The sequence below is a fragment of the Meleagris gallopavo genome, chromosome 15 (assembly GCF_905368555.1).
Source record: "Meleagris gallopavo chromosome 15, MGAL_WU_HG_1.1, whole genome shotgun sequence".
Lineage (NCBI taxonomy): Eukaryota > Metazoa > Chordata > Aves > Galliformes > Phasianidae > Meleagris > Meleagris gallopavo.
This window is the reverse complement of record NC_139418.1, coordinates 448,868-465,228: the sequence shown is the minus strand read 5'-3', so window position 1 is coordinate 465,228 and position 16,361 is coordinate 448,868. Positions and strand designations below refer to the sequence as shown.

Genomic DNA, 16,361 nt, shown 5'->3' with positions numbered 1-16,361 from the left:
ATTGGGCTTAGCTATGCAGGGAGGAGAACGAGAGCAGGTGCTGCTGGGCGGAATGGGCTGGGGAGGCTGCTGACATGTTAGTACTGGTAAGGGGATGCTCAGATGGGTAACTGGGGGAGAGGCAGACAAACACGTGTCCCTGCAGGGGGGTGGCACAGCGCATGTCGGTCCCCTTGCCATAAAGGGACTTACACCACCTGGGCCTCTACCACGATAAAAAGATAGAAAGGGCTCAGGGTCCACCGGATGTACAATGAGTGAAACCACCACTGGTTTTCACTGCCCTAACAGCTGTGAGAGTGCAAAGAGCACAGCAAAACAGTGAGAAAAATGTGGAGCTGAAGAAAAGGTGAGATGGGCTCATGATGGCAAGCCTCCACCATGTATTTGCAGCTCTGCGACACAAAGTAATGCCCTTACAAGGGATGGAGGAGCTGGAAAGAGATGAAGGCCAAGGCCAAAGGCAGTGTGAGAGCCCAGCACATGTAGTGATTACCTCTTTACAGTGCAAGAGGCTGGGAAAGTCCACTGCTGACAGCCACTAAGGCAGTTGTCAGCAAAAGCCCCTTCTGGATCAAAGCCCCTCCTGACTGCCAGAGTCAGGGAGAAGAAAGCACCAGGAGGCAATGCTGTCTGGAGACAAGATGGTGAGGCCACCAAGAAAAGGGAAATAGAAGGGAAGCAAAAAGGTTTGTAGGAAAAGTTAAAGTTTTCCCAGAGTTCTTAGCAAAGGAGGTGGTGGGGCATTAGTCAAGGAGCTGCCTAGTAATTTTCTGAGGAAAAGAGTCTGAAACTGTCACATCTCAGCTATGCTCCCATTCCCACTTGTGATGCCAATATTACACTACCAATAGAGAGGAAATGGGACATTCTTCTAAGAAAGCATCTAATTTACCTCAAAGTAATAAAAATCTGAAAAGAGCACCAAAGCACAACAGATTTTGATGAAACCCAGAAGCATTTCCTCAGAAACCAACACCCTTCCAAAGCTTTTCAAAGGGAAAGCTTCTATTTTCAAGCTGGGTATTTTGTGGAAATTCCAGAATTGCAGAGTAGGGATAAGCTGCTGGGTTTGGCCAATGGGCATTTTCTAAGAGACAAGGGGCCATGGCACTGCAGCCACTCTCTTTCTAAGGAAAATCTCTTTTCAGTGTGGCATTTTCAGTGATTTGAGACATATATATGGGACTAAAGTGGTTCTTTCTGCAAGTGATAAAGGCTGAAAAGTCGTAGTGGAATAGAATACAGCAATGAGTACTTTGCAACAGCAACTCTGCCTCATCAGGCTGAGAAATGCTTGCCAGCAGAGACATCCCCATCCACAGACACTAGGGCCTTGTGTGTGAGCATCTCTGCCAGCTAGGACCTGGGGGGCTCAGGAGCCTCCACCCTCCAAAGGACCCCAGGGATGGGGCAGCAGTGACAAAGTTGAATAGAGAAGCAGAATAACTAGAAGCAGCAATAGCTGGAGTGAGCTTCAGGAAAAGAGGGAGGCTTCGAGGAGAGAGAGATTGTGCACCTCTGATTAATTGCTGTCAACTTGTAGGGTTGTACAGAGCAGAATTGAGATGTAGTCAGAAAAAGCTCCAAGAATAATGCAGGCAGGGACAGAAGAGCATACGTGGGTTCAGAGACAAGCAGATATGTTGGTAAGCTTTCTATTGAAATGTATCACAGAAGAAGAGAGAGTGCAGAACGGAGGTGAGGAAAGCTTCCCAGGCCCCAGGAAGGCCCAGCAGTATAGACACTGTGGAAGGAAAGAGGAAGATTCCATAAGCGAGTGCACAGGCACAGATGAATGGTGCTCTGCCCTGAGGAGCTCTGGGGAGAAGCAACAGAAGGGCACAAGTGAGCAGCAGAAAGGCAAAAGCCTACAGTGATCAACAGCATCCTATTTACCTCTACAAAGGACCACAACTAACTTTTAATTGCAAATACTTGCTCTCTTGCCAGGTGACCTGCAAACAGCAGCGAGGTGTGCATGCCGCTCAGCTCAAAAGCCAAAGGTAGATTTTCAAAGCTGCTTAGAAAACAGATTCATCAAGACCCCACCACAACCAGGGCACACCAGGCTATCTTCTGTTTACTGGATCTGCAGCCCCTTGCAGCCTGCATCTCCCACCAGGTAAAAGTGATTTTTGTGTCTCTTTGATTGCTTCTGTACTCTCAAATCATTACTGGGCAACTCAAGTGTGTCCTTGCACTCCCTGCAACACAAGTGAGAGTCACCTGCTCCTGCCCTGCCCAGACAGGAAGAATTATACCTGGGAGCTGCTGCAGCTTGTGCATTGCACTAGTGCTGTGAGCAGCAGGCACAGTGATGCAGTGGGTGCTGCTCCATCAGTCTTCCTTTTTTGCAAGGGCTGGAGGAGTGGAGGAGGTGTGCAGGGCTGTGGTGGCAGGCACTGTCTGTGCACACAGAGAGTTGTACATGCAGCTCCCAGCCCAACAGAGCTGTTCATATCATGGTGGGACAGCCAGAGCATGAGTCAGAGAAAAGAAGCGGCACTGCCTCGTTGGCTTGCTCTGGACACTTTCCCTGTCATGATCAGAAAGAAAGCAAGGCTAACTTTCCAGATCTGAGCATGGGCTGCCTTCCCCAGGCATTGCAAACACTGGCTTTGTGCAGGAGCGAATCTGAGGGGGAGGTATGCAGTATTCCAGCCTCACAAAACATTCGGGACTGCAGACCTTGCTGAGGCAGAGGTTAATAGAGAAAACAATGTCAGAAAGCAGTGGGAAAAAGGCACCTTCCATCACATGTGACCAGTGTTATTGAGAGCACAGCAGAGTGAAACTGGACTGTGCCAAAGGGCCACATGGCAGAGCCAGGGCTCCTGCAGTGGCCATTGAATGGCAGGAAGAAGAGCTGAGGCAACAGAGCTCACAGCAGCCATCCCTCCCTGCTCACACCCTCCTGGCTTCTGGCAACCACTGCAGGGACTTTCAGAGCTGGAGGGTGCATCCAAACCATCATGTTAAGCAATATAATTACGATGACCAAGATAATAATAAAACCACCTAACCTCAGACTCCATCCGCTGAGCTCTAAGAGATGGAGCACACATTCTAGGATGAAAACCAGAAGCAAGTTCACTCATCACAAAGCTATGGTTTAATTACTTGTCTTCTGGTGTTTTGCTTCTCAGAAAATCTTAAAAAAATAAAACATCAAGCCCACCAGCTTTCTTTCTTCCATGCCTTTTTTAAAAAATACATAGATTGTAAGTTTATTTAAAATGTAAATGAACCACATTGCCAGTGACAGATAACAAAGATAAACATTTATGCTAAGCTTCATTTTTGTTATCTCCCAAGATTGTTTTACTTGATATCCTGAAAGCATGAAACAAAATACAAGACAGATCACCTGCAGAACCTCCCGCTTCCTGCTTGAATGACAAATGGCTCAAGACATTTACTGACTTCTTCACTTACCACTTCTCACATTCAGGCTGCCTTTTGCGGTGTCTTTCCCTAAAACGTTCTCCGCTTCGCAGCTGTACTCCCCAGCATCTTCCAGCTTCACCTTGTTGAACTGCAGTCTGGAAATCTTTCTGTTGAAAAGTATAGCAGACATTTCTTATTCAATTGCTAACCATCTTCATGAATTGATAACCATTCCTGGCCCTGCTATGCTGCCTGCTAAGTTACCCCTTCTGCAGGAGACGGTCTGCCTGATCTCACCAGCTGATGAGGATTCAAATGAGACCCTTCCCAGGAATCACAGCCATCGTGATTTCCTAACTGACCATCTCTCTTTGAACCCACTGCTCTTAGCCTGACGCCATGGTTTGGTCTGACATCTGCTCCCATTCCCAGGAAGGCCACATATGAAAAGTCAAGAAGTCTTTTGAGGGGTTGAACCCAAGACCCCAACTCCCCAGCACACAGACCTGCACCAGAGAAAGGCCACTTTACTGAAGAACACCAAGATCTGACTGCAGGAAGGAGAGGAGCAGGACGTTCTGCACCTTAGCAAGGAAGGCAACCAGTTCAGCTGCTGTGGAGTGCCTCCCTTGCCATGTCCAGCTGTGCTGCACACTCAAACCTCCATGCTATGGTCATGGAGTAATGTACCCATGCATTCCAGCCTGGAAACCAAAGCCCTGAGGTTTGATCTAAACAACTACCTTGTAGCTTTCTCTGGGCAAACAGGGCAAGCACTTTGTCTCCCCCAAATATACACACTCCATTGTGTAGTACTGTGCTCTGTGGGAATAGGAGCAGGACGGGGCTCTGTGGTGGTACAGGAAAAGGTCATCACCTTTCCCTCCATCTGGCTCATGTCTCATTCTCCAGGATGTCTCTCTGATGACAAGGCAAAACCCTTTCTTAACTAGTTCGACAGAGATCAATCAGCCTTCAACACACACCAAAGACCACTCATGAGACCACAAGAGAAATCCCTCATCAGACCCTCTGTTTTACATTTCCTTCTGTTTTAGATAGCTTATCAAAAAACACCCTATCCTCTCTTCTGGTGAGAACATCTCCCTCTGCTTCCTACCCCAAGTTCTTTTCTCAGGTCTTGTCATACAATCACTTGACAGAGAAGCTTGGAAGCACTGGCAGATTTAAAAGGAGGTCCCACTGGCCTATGTTGCTGAAGGCAAATTTCTCTAATGTGGAAAACCATAATCTTTGGAAATATTTCCAACATTACATATGTCATCTAGGAAGTACTTTGGGCTATGCAAATGATTTTCCATAGAAAGTCCTTCACAAAAGTGCACTGAAATCTCTTCAACACCCTGACATGTTGTTCTACTGAGAGCCATGGTGCAAGGACACGACGTGAACATCTCACTTGCTGTGTTAGCAAATGAAAAGCACTTGAGATGACTTGGTACAGCTCCCAGGATACAGGAAATGCCCTGTTCTGCAGGATGTGGTCAAGCGTTCAATTACAAGAGTTTTGGCCCCATGTGGAACAATTTTAAAATGAATGTTGACAGCTGAATTCCACTAATCCTAATTCTCCACTACTCCACAGTACAAAGCCAGTTATATGAGCCAACATGGTCAAATGTGGGGGTCTAAACCAACAGGCTGATGCGCAGACTTGCTGAGGAGGTATGACAGGCACTAGATGATGGGCTTTGGGCCTGTGGGGCTGTAGAAACCAGTGCACAACCCCATTCCCCCTCCCTCCACAGAGACAGGTGTAGGAACAGTCAGCAAAGGGTTAAGGCCAGGTCCTGAAAGCTGAAAGCATAAACAAACATGCTCCCTGCAGCTGCCAGACAACAGTTATTCTAATGATTATTGGCTGCACTGTGATCTCATATGCACAGCACGTTTTGCTGCGTGCAGTAACTGGAAAAATCCACTCTGTATCACCCATGTCCGTGATCATTTGCAGATAAAGGTTTTTAAATTCCAAAAATACAAATTAGTAAGTTATTTAGTGACACAAACGGCTAATGAAAGGGGTCATACTTGACAGATTCATCTCTAGTAACGTGATGAGAGACATGGTCTTTTACCTGGAACTGGAGGAGAATGTGAGCAGAATATAAAGCAATGCTAGTATTTATAGAACCTCGACATCAAGGTGAAACCAAAAAGGATTATTTGGTTTTAATGCACAAGACTGTTGTACTGTCAAAGGAGATTATTTTTATTTTCTAACACAGCTTGTTGAATCTCTCCTGGCTTGCAAGATCCCCTTAGAAAAATCAAGAGCTTTTTTTTTGAGACCAATGACCCCAGTACAGAAGAGGATGAGATTTAACGTAGAGCATAGTCACAGCAAAATGAAATTTTCTCTTCCAATAAGCCCTAAAACAGTCAGAGAACTACCCTGTTTCAGAACACCAGTCTGAACCTTTTAAAGCACATGAAACATAGAATCACAAAACTGTTTGTGTTGGAAGGGACCCCCAGAGGCCGTCCAGTCCAAGCCCTGCAGTGCACAGGGACACCACAGCTCCATCAGTGCCCACAGCCCATCCCGTCTGACCCTGGCTGCCTGCAGGGACGGGGCACTGCCACCTCTCTGTGCACCCCGTGCCTCACCGCTCTCAGTATGAAAAACTGTTTCCTTATAGCTAATCTAAGTCTCCCCTCTTTTAGTTTGAAACCATGAATAATGACTCTTCACAAGATGAACTTCACTGAAGATGTGAGTGAGATTAGGCCTTACGTGACTTGTGTGTGGCGGAGAGAAAGATGAGCAGTCCGTCTCTGTTCCATTTTACTACTTTCACATGCTTCTGAAATACCTCAAAGCTGCTTAGGAAATTGGTTTTGCAAGTTTGCATTCTTCCTCCTGTTGCCTGGAGGGCAGACATTTTGTTTCTTTGATGGCTGAGGTGTGTTCATAAAGAAGTGCCGAGTAACAGCACTAGGAGGAACCTTCCACAGTTCCCTGTCCCCTGCTGCCCTTCTGGGCTGTGCTCCCTGGGGATGCTGGCCCCTGGGACAGCCCTGCTGCGCTCTTCCCGAGGTGCCTGGCTGCCAGACGATGCCATTCTTCTGGAGGAAGGCACTGCCGCAGGCTGTTTGTTCAGTGAAAGGGCTGGGGTCACTGACAGATGCCATCATTTCAGTGCAGCGTAACACTGTTGACATTTCTGTACTCCAGGGAAAAATCTGCCTCATTGTATTTTCTGACCCTCAGCACATATGACTTAGCCACGCACTAATTATCTCCTGTAGTGCCAATGGAGAAGTGAGCCATGGAGAATAGGTTGTCCGCAAGCCCTGGGGGATGGAATCCACAAGGAGCCCTTCAGCCTGGCCAGAACAGGATCCCCAAAATACCTTTCCAGCCAAGAGAACAAGTCCCCCAGAGAGCAGTTCAAAGTGCCAATCTCCAGACTACAATGGGAAGCAGGGAGATCAGCCCTTCACCGAGACCTACACAAAGATCCTGGTAAATCCCAGCCAAGAAGGGTGGCCTCATTTGCTGTAATTTAGACATCTCGGAGTTAGACACCGAAATATGAGCTTGGGCCCTGAGGCCTCCTGTACAGCGAGAGGAAAAGAAACAGGCGCTTCATCCTGCCCAGGGAGGAACTTTTCGTGACAGGACTCGTGTTCCCACCAGCACTTCGGTTAGCTTGAATCATTTTTCTCCTCCTCCCTACTGCTAAGTGGAAACCGGACCTTCTTCCCAGGCCACTTCCTCACAGAGCTGTGCACCTCGGTGCCTGCGCTGCCTGTGGACACCGATCTGCAAGGAGTCGGTGAGCCCTGCGTGAGTTCAACTGCTTCTGCATGGTGCAGGACAAAAATAGCTCTCGGATTATTACTATTGTAGTATTTTATGAGTCTTCTAAAAATAGAAGAGCTAACACAGAAGTAATAAAAAAGTCAAGAATTAGCTAGTGAAGAGAACTGGAAGACTATGCCTTATTTGGCCTCTACATTGTCAATGAAAACTATCCATACTAAAAACACGTGAGATCCTAGGAAAAGGAAATTCTCGGATGTGACTCTCGCAAAGGGCATTTAATAGACTGCTGCGGTTACCTATTAACTCCTTTCCTCTCTGGGCAGGCAGCACAGCAGTGTTGCAGAGAGCACAGGGCCGGCACTGTGCCACGTGCACTGCCTGCACACCCTCCAACGATTCAGTTGGTGTCTATGTGCTGTCCCGGCATTCTGCACAATGGTGACTTTGCTCTGAGAAACTGGGTTTATGTCTCGCAAGAAGATTCAGACCATCCAGCCCTCCAGCTTACAGTCCCATCTGGCAACAGCCCACCATCAGCCACTCTGCTGGCCTGAGCAGGGGCTCTCAGTGTCCCTGCCTCAGGGAACACATTCATCTTCCCCAGCAAGCGGCATGAGAAAATCAGGTAGAAGAGTTCATTGCAATGTGAAGCGGATCAAGGATGGCCATGGCAAAGCAGCTCTGCCAGACAGGGCAGAGGTGGCAGCCAGGACCATGCTCTCGCCTGCACAGCCAGATGAAAACTGCCCCAAGCTCTCCCTTGCCCTCAGTTACAGAGCAGCACAACAGAGCTGGGTAAGCTGGCTGTGCTTGTGGTGCCTGAGAACACATGGCTGTGCTGGATGCTATGAACTCTAGGGCAAGATCTGGCTAGTTCAGGATTAGCTTTAAAAACAGTGAATGAGAAAGGGTGAAAAAAAAAAGCAACCCTCAAGTAAAGCAATTAAGTAAGATGGGTAAGAAAAGGAAGGTTCAGACTTCTCAGCTCAGCTTCCATCTCTCCTGTAGTGGGCAAAGTCCTCCTTCCACCTTCCCTCACACCATCACCTGCCCTGCTCAGGGTTTGACTGTTGGGACCGTGGGAGAAGTGAAAGATGTCCTTGTGGGGGCCCAGGGCAGGACCGACCATCCCCAGACCCGCTTTGCCTGATCTCTCCTACCCCTGTCCCCCAACATTAAAGTGCTGTTCTAACCTGAAAAGCAGATTTGCCCCTTCTCTGCTCAGCAGTGTTGTTCTCTCTCTGTGCCCAGGCTTGGGGCAGGCTGATTTTAAAAGGAAGACTCGACCAGTCCTCACTCTGCAGAGCTGACACTGACACTGATCTGAGAGCTGGAGTCCCTCCTGGGTCACACAGCGTCAGCAAAAGGGGAGAAGATCAATAAGTACAATCCAAAGAGCAGGGTCACTTGTGCAACCCCCTCCATCCTCCCATTCAGCACTGGGCTGCATCTCCGTACTGCCATGGCTGTCTGGGCACCGTGAAGAGGTGCAGGGCAGCTGGGGCAGTGAAATCCAACCACATGCCCAGAGTGGATTTGTGGTCACTCAGCTGAGAGACAAACCTCTGTGTGCCTCTGCCCTTGTGCTGGCAAGTCTGTGACAGCTGCCAGAGCGTGAAGGCGAAACATACATAAAAACAGATTTTTGGTTAAGGCTGATGAACCCTCTCATGTCACAGCAGATTCCCTTGGATTTCTTGTCCTGGAATTCATGGCAATCGATCCATCCCATGGATACTTTGAAGAATTTTCCTCAAACCCAGTGCCAGGGTTTGAATTCCTTTTGGGAGAATGTAGATCACGGAGCAGCTCAGAGCAGGCTCCTTCCCTCTTTGTTATGACATCTCACATGCATGCTAGCAGGCTCCCAGGAGCCAGGGACCTCACAGTACCAAACAGAGAACAGACACCTCCCTGTTCAAAAAGCAAATATCTAAATAGACAGGAAACCTCAGGTAGGGATGCAGTTAGGACAGTATGCAGAGGCCTCACTACAACAGAAGTACAGCTATTTCTGCAGCTAGGAGCAGAAGAAAGGGTTGGTGCTTCTGGGGGGGAAAGCACAGAGGTCCTCATTTGGAAGTGCATCACATGTTAGATGGAAGCTGATAGGATGGGCAATTCAGAGGTAGATCTAAAATGTCAGGGACTGCCAGACGTGGGAAGAAGGCCAGAGAGAGCCTTTAAAGCAAAACCAGACAGTTTTAAATCGGGGAGGTAGGAAGAGAGGTGCCATATTAAAAGCAGCGGTCTTTGGTGGAAGCCTTTCTCTGAGCACAGGAATGGAGACGAGCAAAGCTAGGCTGGAAGTACTTAGATCAGAGAAACACATGTCTCTCAGGAACAGACATAAGGTCATGGGAAAGCAGCATGGAACAGCATCTTTGGATGGACAGACTCCTTCAAAACTTCTGTGAAATGTATCATTATTATATTACACAGGGTTGTACAAGAGATTCAGTTACAGTTTTGAGGCTCCTTTCTGAGTCTGGAGCATTTGAAACATCATTCATTTCTTCTTAAGTCTTTTTTTTTTTTTTCTGCAGTTAGCATGTGCCACGGATCCTTGCCAGTGCCAGTGCCTGATCCATGACATATTAGGAGAGCCAAACAAATTCATGACTGTGGGTATACAATGTGCTATCCCAGATGAACTGCCCCCGGCCTCTGCCATCACCCCAACTCTTCTTCCCCAGATGCCAGGTAAAGCATTAAGCTAGATGAATGGGATTTCAATTGATGTTTCAGTGAGAGTGTTCCAGCCTAAGTCATGTCACTGTGCAGCTGCAAGGGACTAAGATTAGATAGGGAGAGGATTATTTTTTTTAACTAGCAACATCACTGGAAAAGAAGAGACAAAATTTCAGGCACATAAGCTTCTTTCCATGCCTATGTTTGCATACACCATCAGTTGAAGCCGCTCAGCATCTGGCCATAACTTGTTAGTCACTATAACTCACTCGTACTTGATCGAATGCCCATTCCCTGAATCTCTCATGAGCCCCAACTTGCAGGCTTTGTGTATTGTTCTAGCTCAGGACCCAACTGCTTCTTTCAGTTCTCAAGTTCCCTGCTTGAATCCCAGGTGCGTTGGCCAAAATGATGTCCATCATCTCCTTTAAAATGAAAAACAGGCAAACAAAGGAGATACTCTCTTTCACACCCCCTCCAATAAAGTGCCATCAGCAGCTAAACCAGATCCCAAGTATTGGGGACTTATAATGACATCGTGAGAGTTAGCAAGAGAGAAGCTCCCCTGGTGATTATAACAACACCGGTGCTCAAGAAGAGTCTTAGCTTTAAGGCATCTGGAATTGTTCTTGCAAGATCCATTGTCAAGTGAGCTTTTTCCTTTGTTTAAAAATGTCAGGCTGAAGACCCCTGCCAGAGTGGTGGTATAGCCTGCTTGGGTTCACTCTGGCTCCCACAAGGCTTCAACAGTTCTCTTTGCTCCTCCTTGTCTCCAGGCTTAATTAGGAAATCATTTATCTTTATTGGCACTCTCTTTCCCCTGCTGCTTTGGCATTATTATTATTTTTTGCCTTCATTCCAGAGCAGTGAGCTGCGCAGGGAAGACCACAGCCCCATTCATTGTGGGTGGGAGCTCTACAAGGAAGACCCCAGCAATGAATCTGCCCCAGCTAGCATTGCCTCGGGGACTACTGTACAGAAACAGGAGAGAAGGGTATCCCTTGGCTCCACTTACAGGCTAACAATAGGGATTCCTGGTGATACTGAAAGTAGGACACTACTCCCAAGGGATGTCATATGGTCAGCCTGTCCCAAACTGAACTGCCAGCCCTCTCCAGTCTAATGATACGCCTACTGTATCACCCAGCAATCTCTCTTGGTAAGAGAGCACACAAAGAGAAGAGGCTGAAAGGACAGCAACCATCCTGCCAGGCTCTCAGATCACATCCCTCTGATTTCAGTGCACAATCTGCATGTTTCAGGGTAGAGCCCTGAGTGCACCCTGAAGCTGGGTAGTGTCCCTGCACGTCAGCGCACAGAAAGTCCCCTGACTCTCTCTGGAGTTGTCATCTGACCATTTGCCAGGAGAGTTTGAGAGTCAAAACTCAGCCTTAACTTCTTGGCACCCAGTGGCCTCAATCCATCTCAGGTGCACCCACAGAAATGCTATCCCTTGGGCAGCTCGGAAGGGGTGGACCAGTCACTATGCTTTACTTTCACTATGGAACGCAGTTCTTTCTGGGTAATTTCTCAAGGTCGCTATCAACTGTGCTTTATTTAAATTGAGCAGAAGATAAAACTCCAGCCTATAATTTCTTCCACCTTAACGAGAAATTTCCTCTCCGTGCAAGCCGGGCTTGCCCCAGCCTGTTACTAATTACAGATGGAACACACAGTTCAGAAAGGAGGAATCAGAATTGTTCCCCTCCCTCCAGCAAATACCCATTGAAGAAAAAAAAAGAAAAAAAAAATCAACAAAAACCTCCCCTGTTAGATGGCACCAGAAAGTTTGCCACTAAGTTTGAAAAACAAGAGGAAAGAGGACTGATGGAAAAGCTGAAGAATGACATGCAGTTAACTGCTCCTCTTCTCCTTATAACACATATTTCCCTTATTCTTCAACTCTAGGAAGGGCGGTAGAATCAGATAAAAACTTGATCACATCTAGGAGGGCTTCAGTTCATCTTTCTAGATGGAGATGCTGTGGCTCTTTACACACACAGGGAAGCTCCATTCTGCAGAGAGGAAAGTGAGGCAAACAGTGGTAAAGGCATGAGCCATTTCATGCTGTTACATTCTTGTCTGCCATCCTAATCCTCCACATGTCGTCTAAGGACCACAGAGCTGCAGGTAAAGAATCAAATCCAAAGCTGTGCCCACTCTGCATAGGATTCAAATGGCCAAGGGACGTGCTATGGACAATACCTCCTCCAGGCAGGGCTTCTTTTTCCTGACTGCAGCAGACAACTCAATTAGGTCTTTGGATCAAATTTTTAAATAAATGATCACGTGCACCTGGGCAGGTGTCACATGGTCTGTGAAGATTTTTGTCTTTTGTGCTTTCCTCATGAAAGTCCCTCCCAGTGTTCAGGTTTAGCCCTTTGGAAGCCTCACTCTACTCTTCACTGTAAGAAAGAGCAAAGGATTACCTTGAGACCAATCTTATCTCTAATTGGAGCCGGGTGCAGACCTCAATTTTTGTGTATTAATCACCATCTAGTAAGTCTTCTTTTCTCAGCTTCACAGTTTGGGAAACTTCTCCTCACATGCTGGCAGTAATGATACGCTCTCATCTCCCATGCCCAGCTTTGCTTCCCTCTGCTGCTCATTCCCATTTGCTACTCAATGAAGAAACAGATTCCCAAGGACTCCTTTGATCCTCAAACTGCATCAGCACGAGCATTTTTTAACGTACTCTTCTGCATGCACCCATGCATCCAGAATGAGGAAGGTCCAACACCATTATCATCCTGCTCTCTATTTTCAGGTACTGAGAGCTAGCAAACCTACTGCTGCCTCCTGCACAAGGGACAAGGAGCACCTCATCAGAGCAGCCTCAGCCCAATGGCTGCTGGGGTCTGCTGGGGTCTATGCTGCACAGCTTCTGGTCTGGGATGGGAAGCAGATGAGCAGGGGCGCCTCAGGGCTCAGACCTTTGCCACCAGGAGAGACTCAGGTGCTGGCAGAGCCAGGTGCTCAGCTTTCTTTAAGATGTTTATCTTTGGGCTTATTATGCCAGCAGGAAGCACTTCTAACACGCACATGGCTTTGACCTGTCACTGGCAGGCTGCGAGCCAACATGCTGCCATGGAAACTAGGAAATGCCAAGTTATGACTTGACAACTGTGTTTTAGGTTGTTCTTCCCCATTGGTGTCCCTGACCCAAGGACTGCGTGGGTGCTACTGTGGGTGGGATGTCACCACTCTACACCGGACATTTGGGACGTGCCTTTAAAATCAAAGCTAGCAGGCTTTCAGTGAAATGAGAGCAATTGACAATGACCCATTTGAGCATTTGAAGAATTTCTAATTATAAAAGCAAATACTCTGTCAACTGCGTGATGAGAATAGATGAGCTATTTTTCACACACTGAGGCATAACATATGTTGGCATAAAATTAGTTTTAACATTTCCAAGGGATCAGGCAGTTGCAAGCTGACTTTGTTGCTGGCTAGGTCAGGATATATGAATGTAAGCACAGTCACAATTACAGAATAACTTTAGGATTTATCATAGGTAAATATTTGGCCTTGAAAAAAATAACAAGATGGATTGATTTAAATGAAAGTGCAGTGGGAGCCCCTTTTCCCTGGTTCACAGAATCACAGAATCATTAAAGTTGGAAAAGGCAGAGTCTGAGATCATCTAGTCCAACCCCAACCAATCCCCACTCTGGTTTCTGTACCTGCAACTGTTTCCCACCCCTCAATTACCTGTTGGATTTTGCAGCATTACCCCAGAAGAAATTACCAAGAAAAATAACACATGCAGATCCTTGGCTTGACATAAAAGGTGAATGGCCACTTCAGTTACAACCTGCAATGGGGCCTAGCCACAGACTGCCTGAATAGGCAGTTTCCCAATACAGCCATATTTCCCAGCCAGTTTCGGTCCTGATGATCCATCAAACCTCCCAGCCCTGCCATGCCTGTCCATCTGACCCAGCTCCCCTGCCCGTTTTGCACTTGCTTGGGAGCTCAGCACCACTCGGAGGAAGCTGGGAAGTTTGCAGGGCTGCTCCCCAAGACCCAAATTCAGCATTAGTTAGAGGGCAGGGCAGCCCCACAGCATACTTACTTCCCATTCCCATACTTGATCCGGATGTCTTTGCTCTTCTTCAGCTCTTTGCCATCTTTAAACCATTTGTAGGATGGCTGAGGGTTGCCAGCAGTCGCCTCACATTTCAGTGAGATCTTTTCACCAACGTGCACGTTTGGGCTTTTCAGTTTCTTCAGCTTGGGAGGGGCAGCTACAAAAAGAGAAACCAGACAATGTGAAACTCATCTTTGTCAGAGGCACACGCGTGATGCCGGCCCACCTAGAATCCATCCAAAACATGTGTGCTGTCCCACTGCTGCACAACGGTTTCGCTGCTCCCAGCTTTCGCTGGGGTCACAAACGCTGGCTGGCACGAGGTGCCCAGCACACAGCTCCCTCCTCGCTCAGCTCCACATGGCCAGACTTGATGGCACTGCAGCTGCCCATATGCAGGCAGCCCTACATGCTTCCTTGCTCTCCCCACCAGGACTGTTTAGACGCAGGATGCAGAAGCTCAAGCTCTTCGGAGACTGCTTTTCCCTGCATCCTGCCCTTGCTGATAACAATTACCAACACCTCTGTGATCGCTGCCACTGCAACACACGCTGCCCATCCTACTGAACCATCCCCAGGGAAAGCGGCCAAGACAGCCATTCAACATGACAGCATCACCAGCAGAAGCAACAGCCACAAGGAAGGGCAGCATGAAAACCTACACATGTAAAGGACAAGAAGGGAGGGACAGCACTTTCCTGGGTCACAGATGGAAAGGTGAAAGAATAAAAGCACTTGAAAAAGCATTAGGACTTGTAGTTTCAGGTTGGTTGGACTGAAGATGGGCTCTGCATGTGAGCTTTCCTGAATGTTTAAGAAAGGAGATTTTACCACATACCTGGAACATCAGGCAGGAGAGAGATTGAGAGAGAGAGAGAGAGAGAGACAGTTCTCTTTATCAATTTCTGCCAGACTTTATATTATACCTGACATGTGTGGATTAGAAGGCTTGCAATTCTTCTTTCTCCTTTTTCATTTTTCAATCTAACCTTAAAAAAGTAAACACCAAGTTCCTGGTTTGGCCTTAAGAATATTGCCAACAATGGTTTCCTCTTGTCTAAGATGTGTCAGAGATCAAGTGTGTCCTCTGACTTAAAGTCCATGAGTTTTCTTTTAGCTGCCTACTGCATCCTGATTTTGTGATATGGGACCACAACAAAAGGAGGAGGAATCTGATGGGTTTCATTAGAGAGATCACTATTTTGTAATATTTTTCTACAAGGGATGTAAAGGAGGCATGTTTAGCACACCGAGGGCAAACGAATGAGCCACACCACATAGTTTTCTCCCCTGTTCTTTCTGCACACCCAAGCCTGCTGCAGTCTCCCTAGGAATCTGTGCCAGAGGAAGAAGGATGGGGAGGGCTGCATGTATTAATGGGGCAGAAACAGCAGAAGAAAAATGCTGTAAACAGCTACAGGCATTTACTGTAGGCTGAACACCGGTCTTGCACCACTTCCCAGGCCTCTGTGCTTTGGCACAGAGAAAGAGACTTCTGAATAAAACAAATCTCAGATTTCCCCACATTTCAGAACTTTTGCCAAACTCGGAGGTGCCATTGCTTTTGCCAAGCCAATATCCCCGATCCTTGCCTGGAAACAGGTTCACCCAAAAGAACAGGAAGGCAATGAATGGAGAGGAGAGCTTGTCTCTTCTTAGAATACTATGCACAGAGAATCAGGAAGGTAAACAGGACCTTGTTTTTATAGGGGTCATTTTGGGGAATAGAGAAATAGGCTGTCAAATATTTATTCTGTTTGAATGTGTGTGTTGGTTGGCTGCTATTGTAATTGAGGTCACCGTGTTCCATGCCAACTCCATACACGTGCTTTAAATACTGGTAAGGTCCCGACCTTGGCATTGGTGCATCTGCTTCACATTAGTTCCAGGCTGGCGGTCTGCAGCATTGTGAAGCAGGCAGCAGGGTCTGGGAGAGATGGGCCAACCCTGACCCTCTACAGAGAAAATGCTGGCGAGAGCAGTGCAAAGCCCCAGAATCCAGAGACCAGTGAAGGATGAGGCTAAGGAAGAGCAAGAAACTTTCCAAGATCTCTACTTCTCAGTTCCTTCCCACCTGTGTGCAATACATCTCATCCAAACCAATGCATAGCTCTCTTGCATCTTCTACTCTTGGCCACCGGTAATAACTTGCACGACATTCCCCAACAGGCAGGCCCACAGAGAAACAGAAATCCTCATTTACAGCCATTAGCTGGTGATGAGCCTGCTGAAAGCCAGCCCAAGAGCTTCCCCTGCTTTTTGTTCTTACTGTTTAAACTGCAGCCCTTCCTCCTAACCTGAACTGCTTCAACTTTGGCTTACTGCCAACAGATCTTTCTCTGGTAAATTTGAATCCCATCTAGCAACCAGAAACCTCTTCCCTTTTTAGGTACA

The 16,361-nt window shown here is 47.4% G+C and overlaps 1 protein-coding gene across 2 annotated transcripts in view; it reads right to left on the bottom strand.

The window, feature by feature from the left end:
- NRG2 (neuregulin 2) overlaps window positions 1-16,361 on the bottom strand; it is an 82,256-nt gene that overhangs the window by 43,930 nt on the left and 21,965 nt on the right. For both annotated transcript variants that reach the window (XM_085236334.1, XM_085236335.1), the window contains exons 2-3: window positions 13,953-14,124; window positions 3,439-3,557 (exon numbers count right to left, since the gene is read on the bottom strand). In XM_085236334.1, coding sequence (XP_085092460.1) covers window positions 3,439-3,557; window positions 13,953-14,124 — 291 coding nt within the window. The remainder of the gene's footprint in view (window positions 1-3,438; window positions 3,558-13,952; window positions 14,125-16,361) is intronic.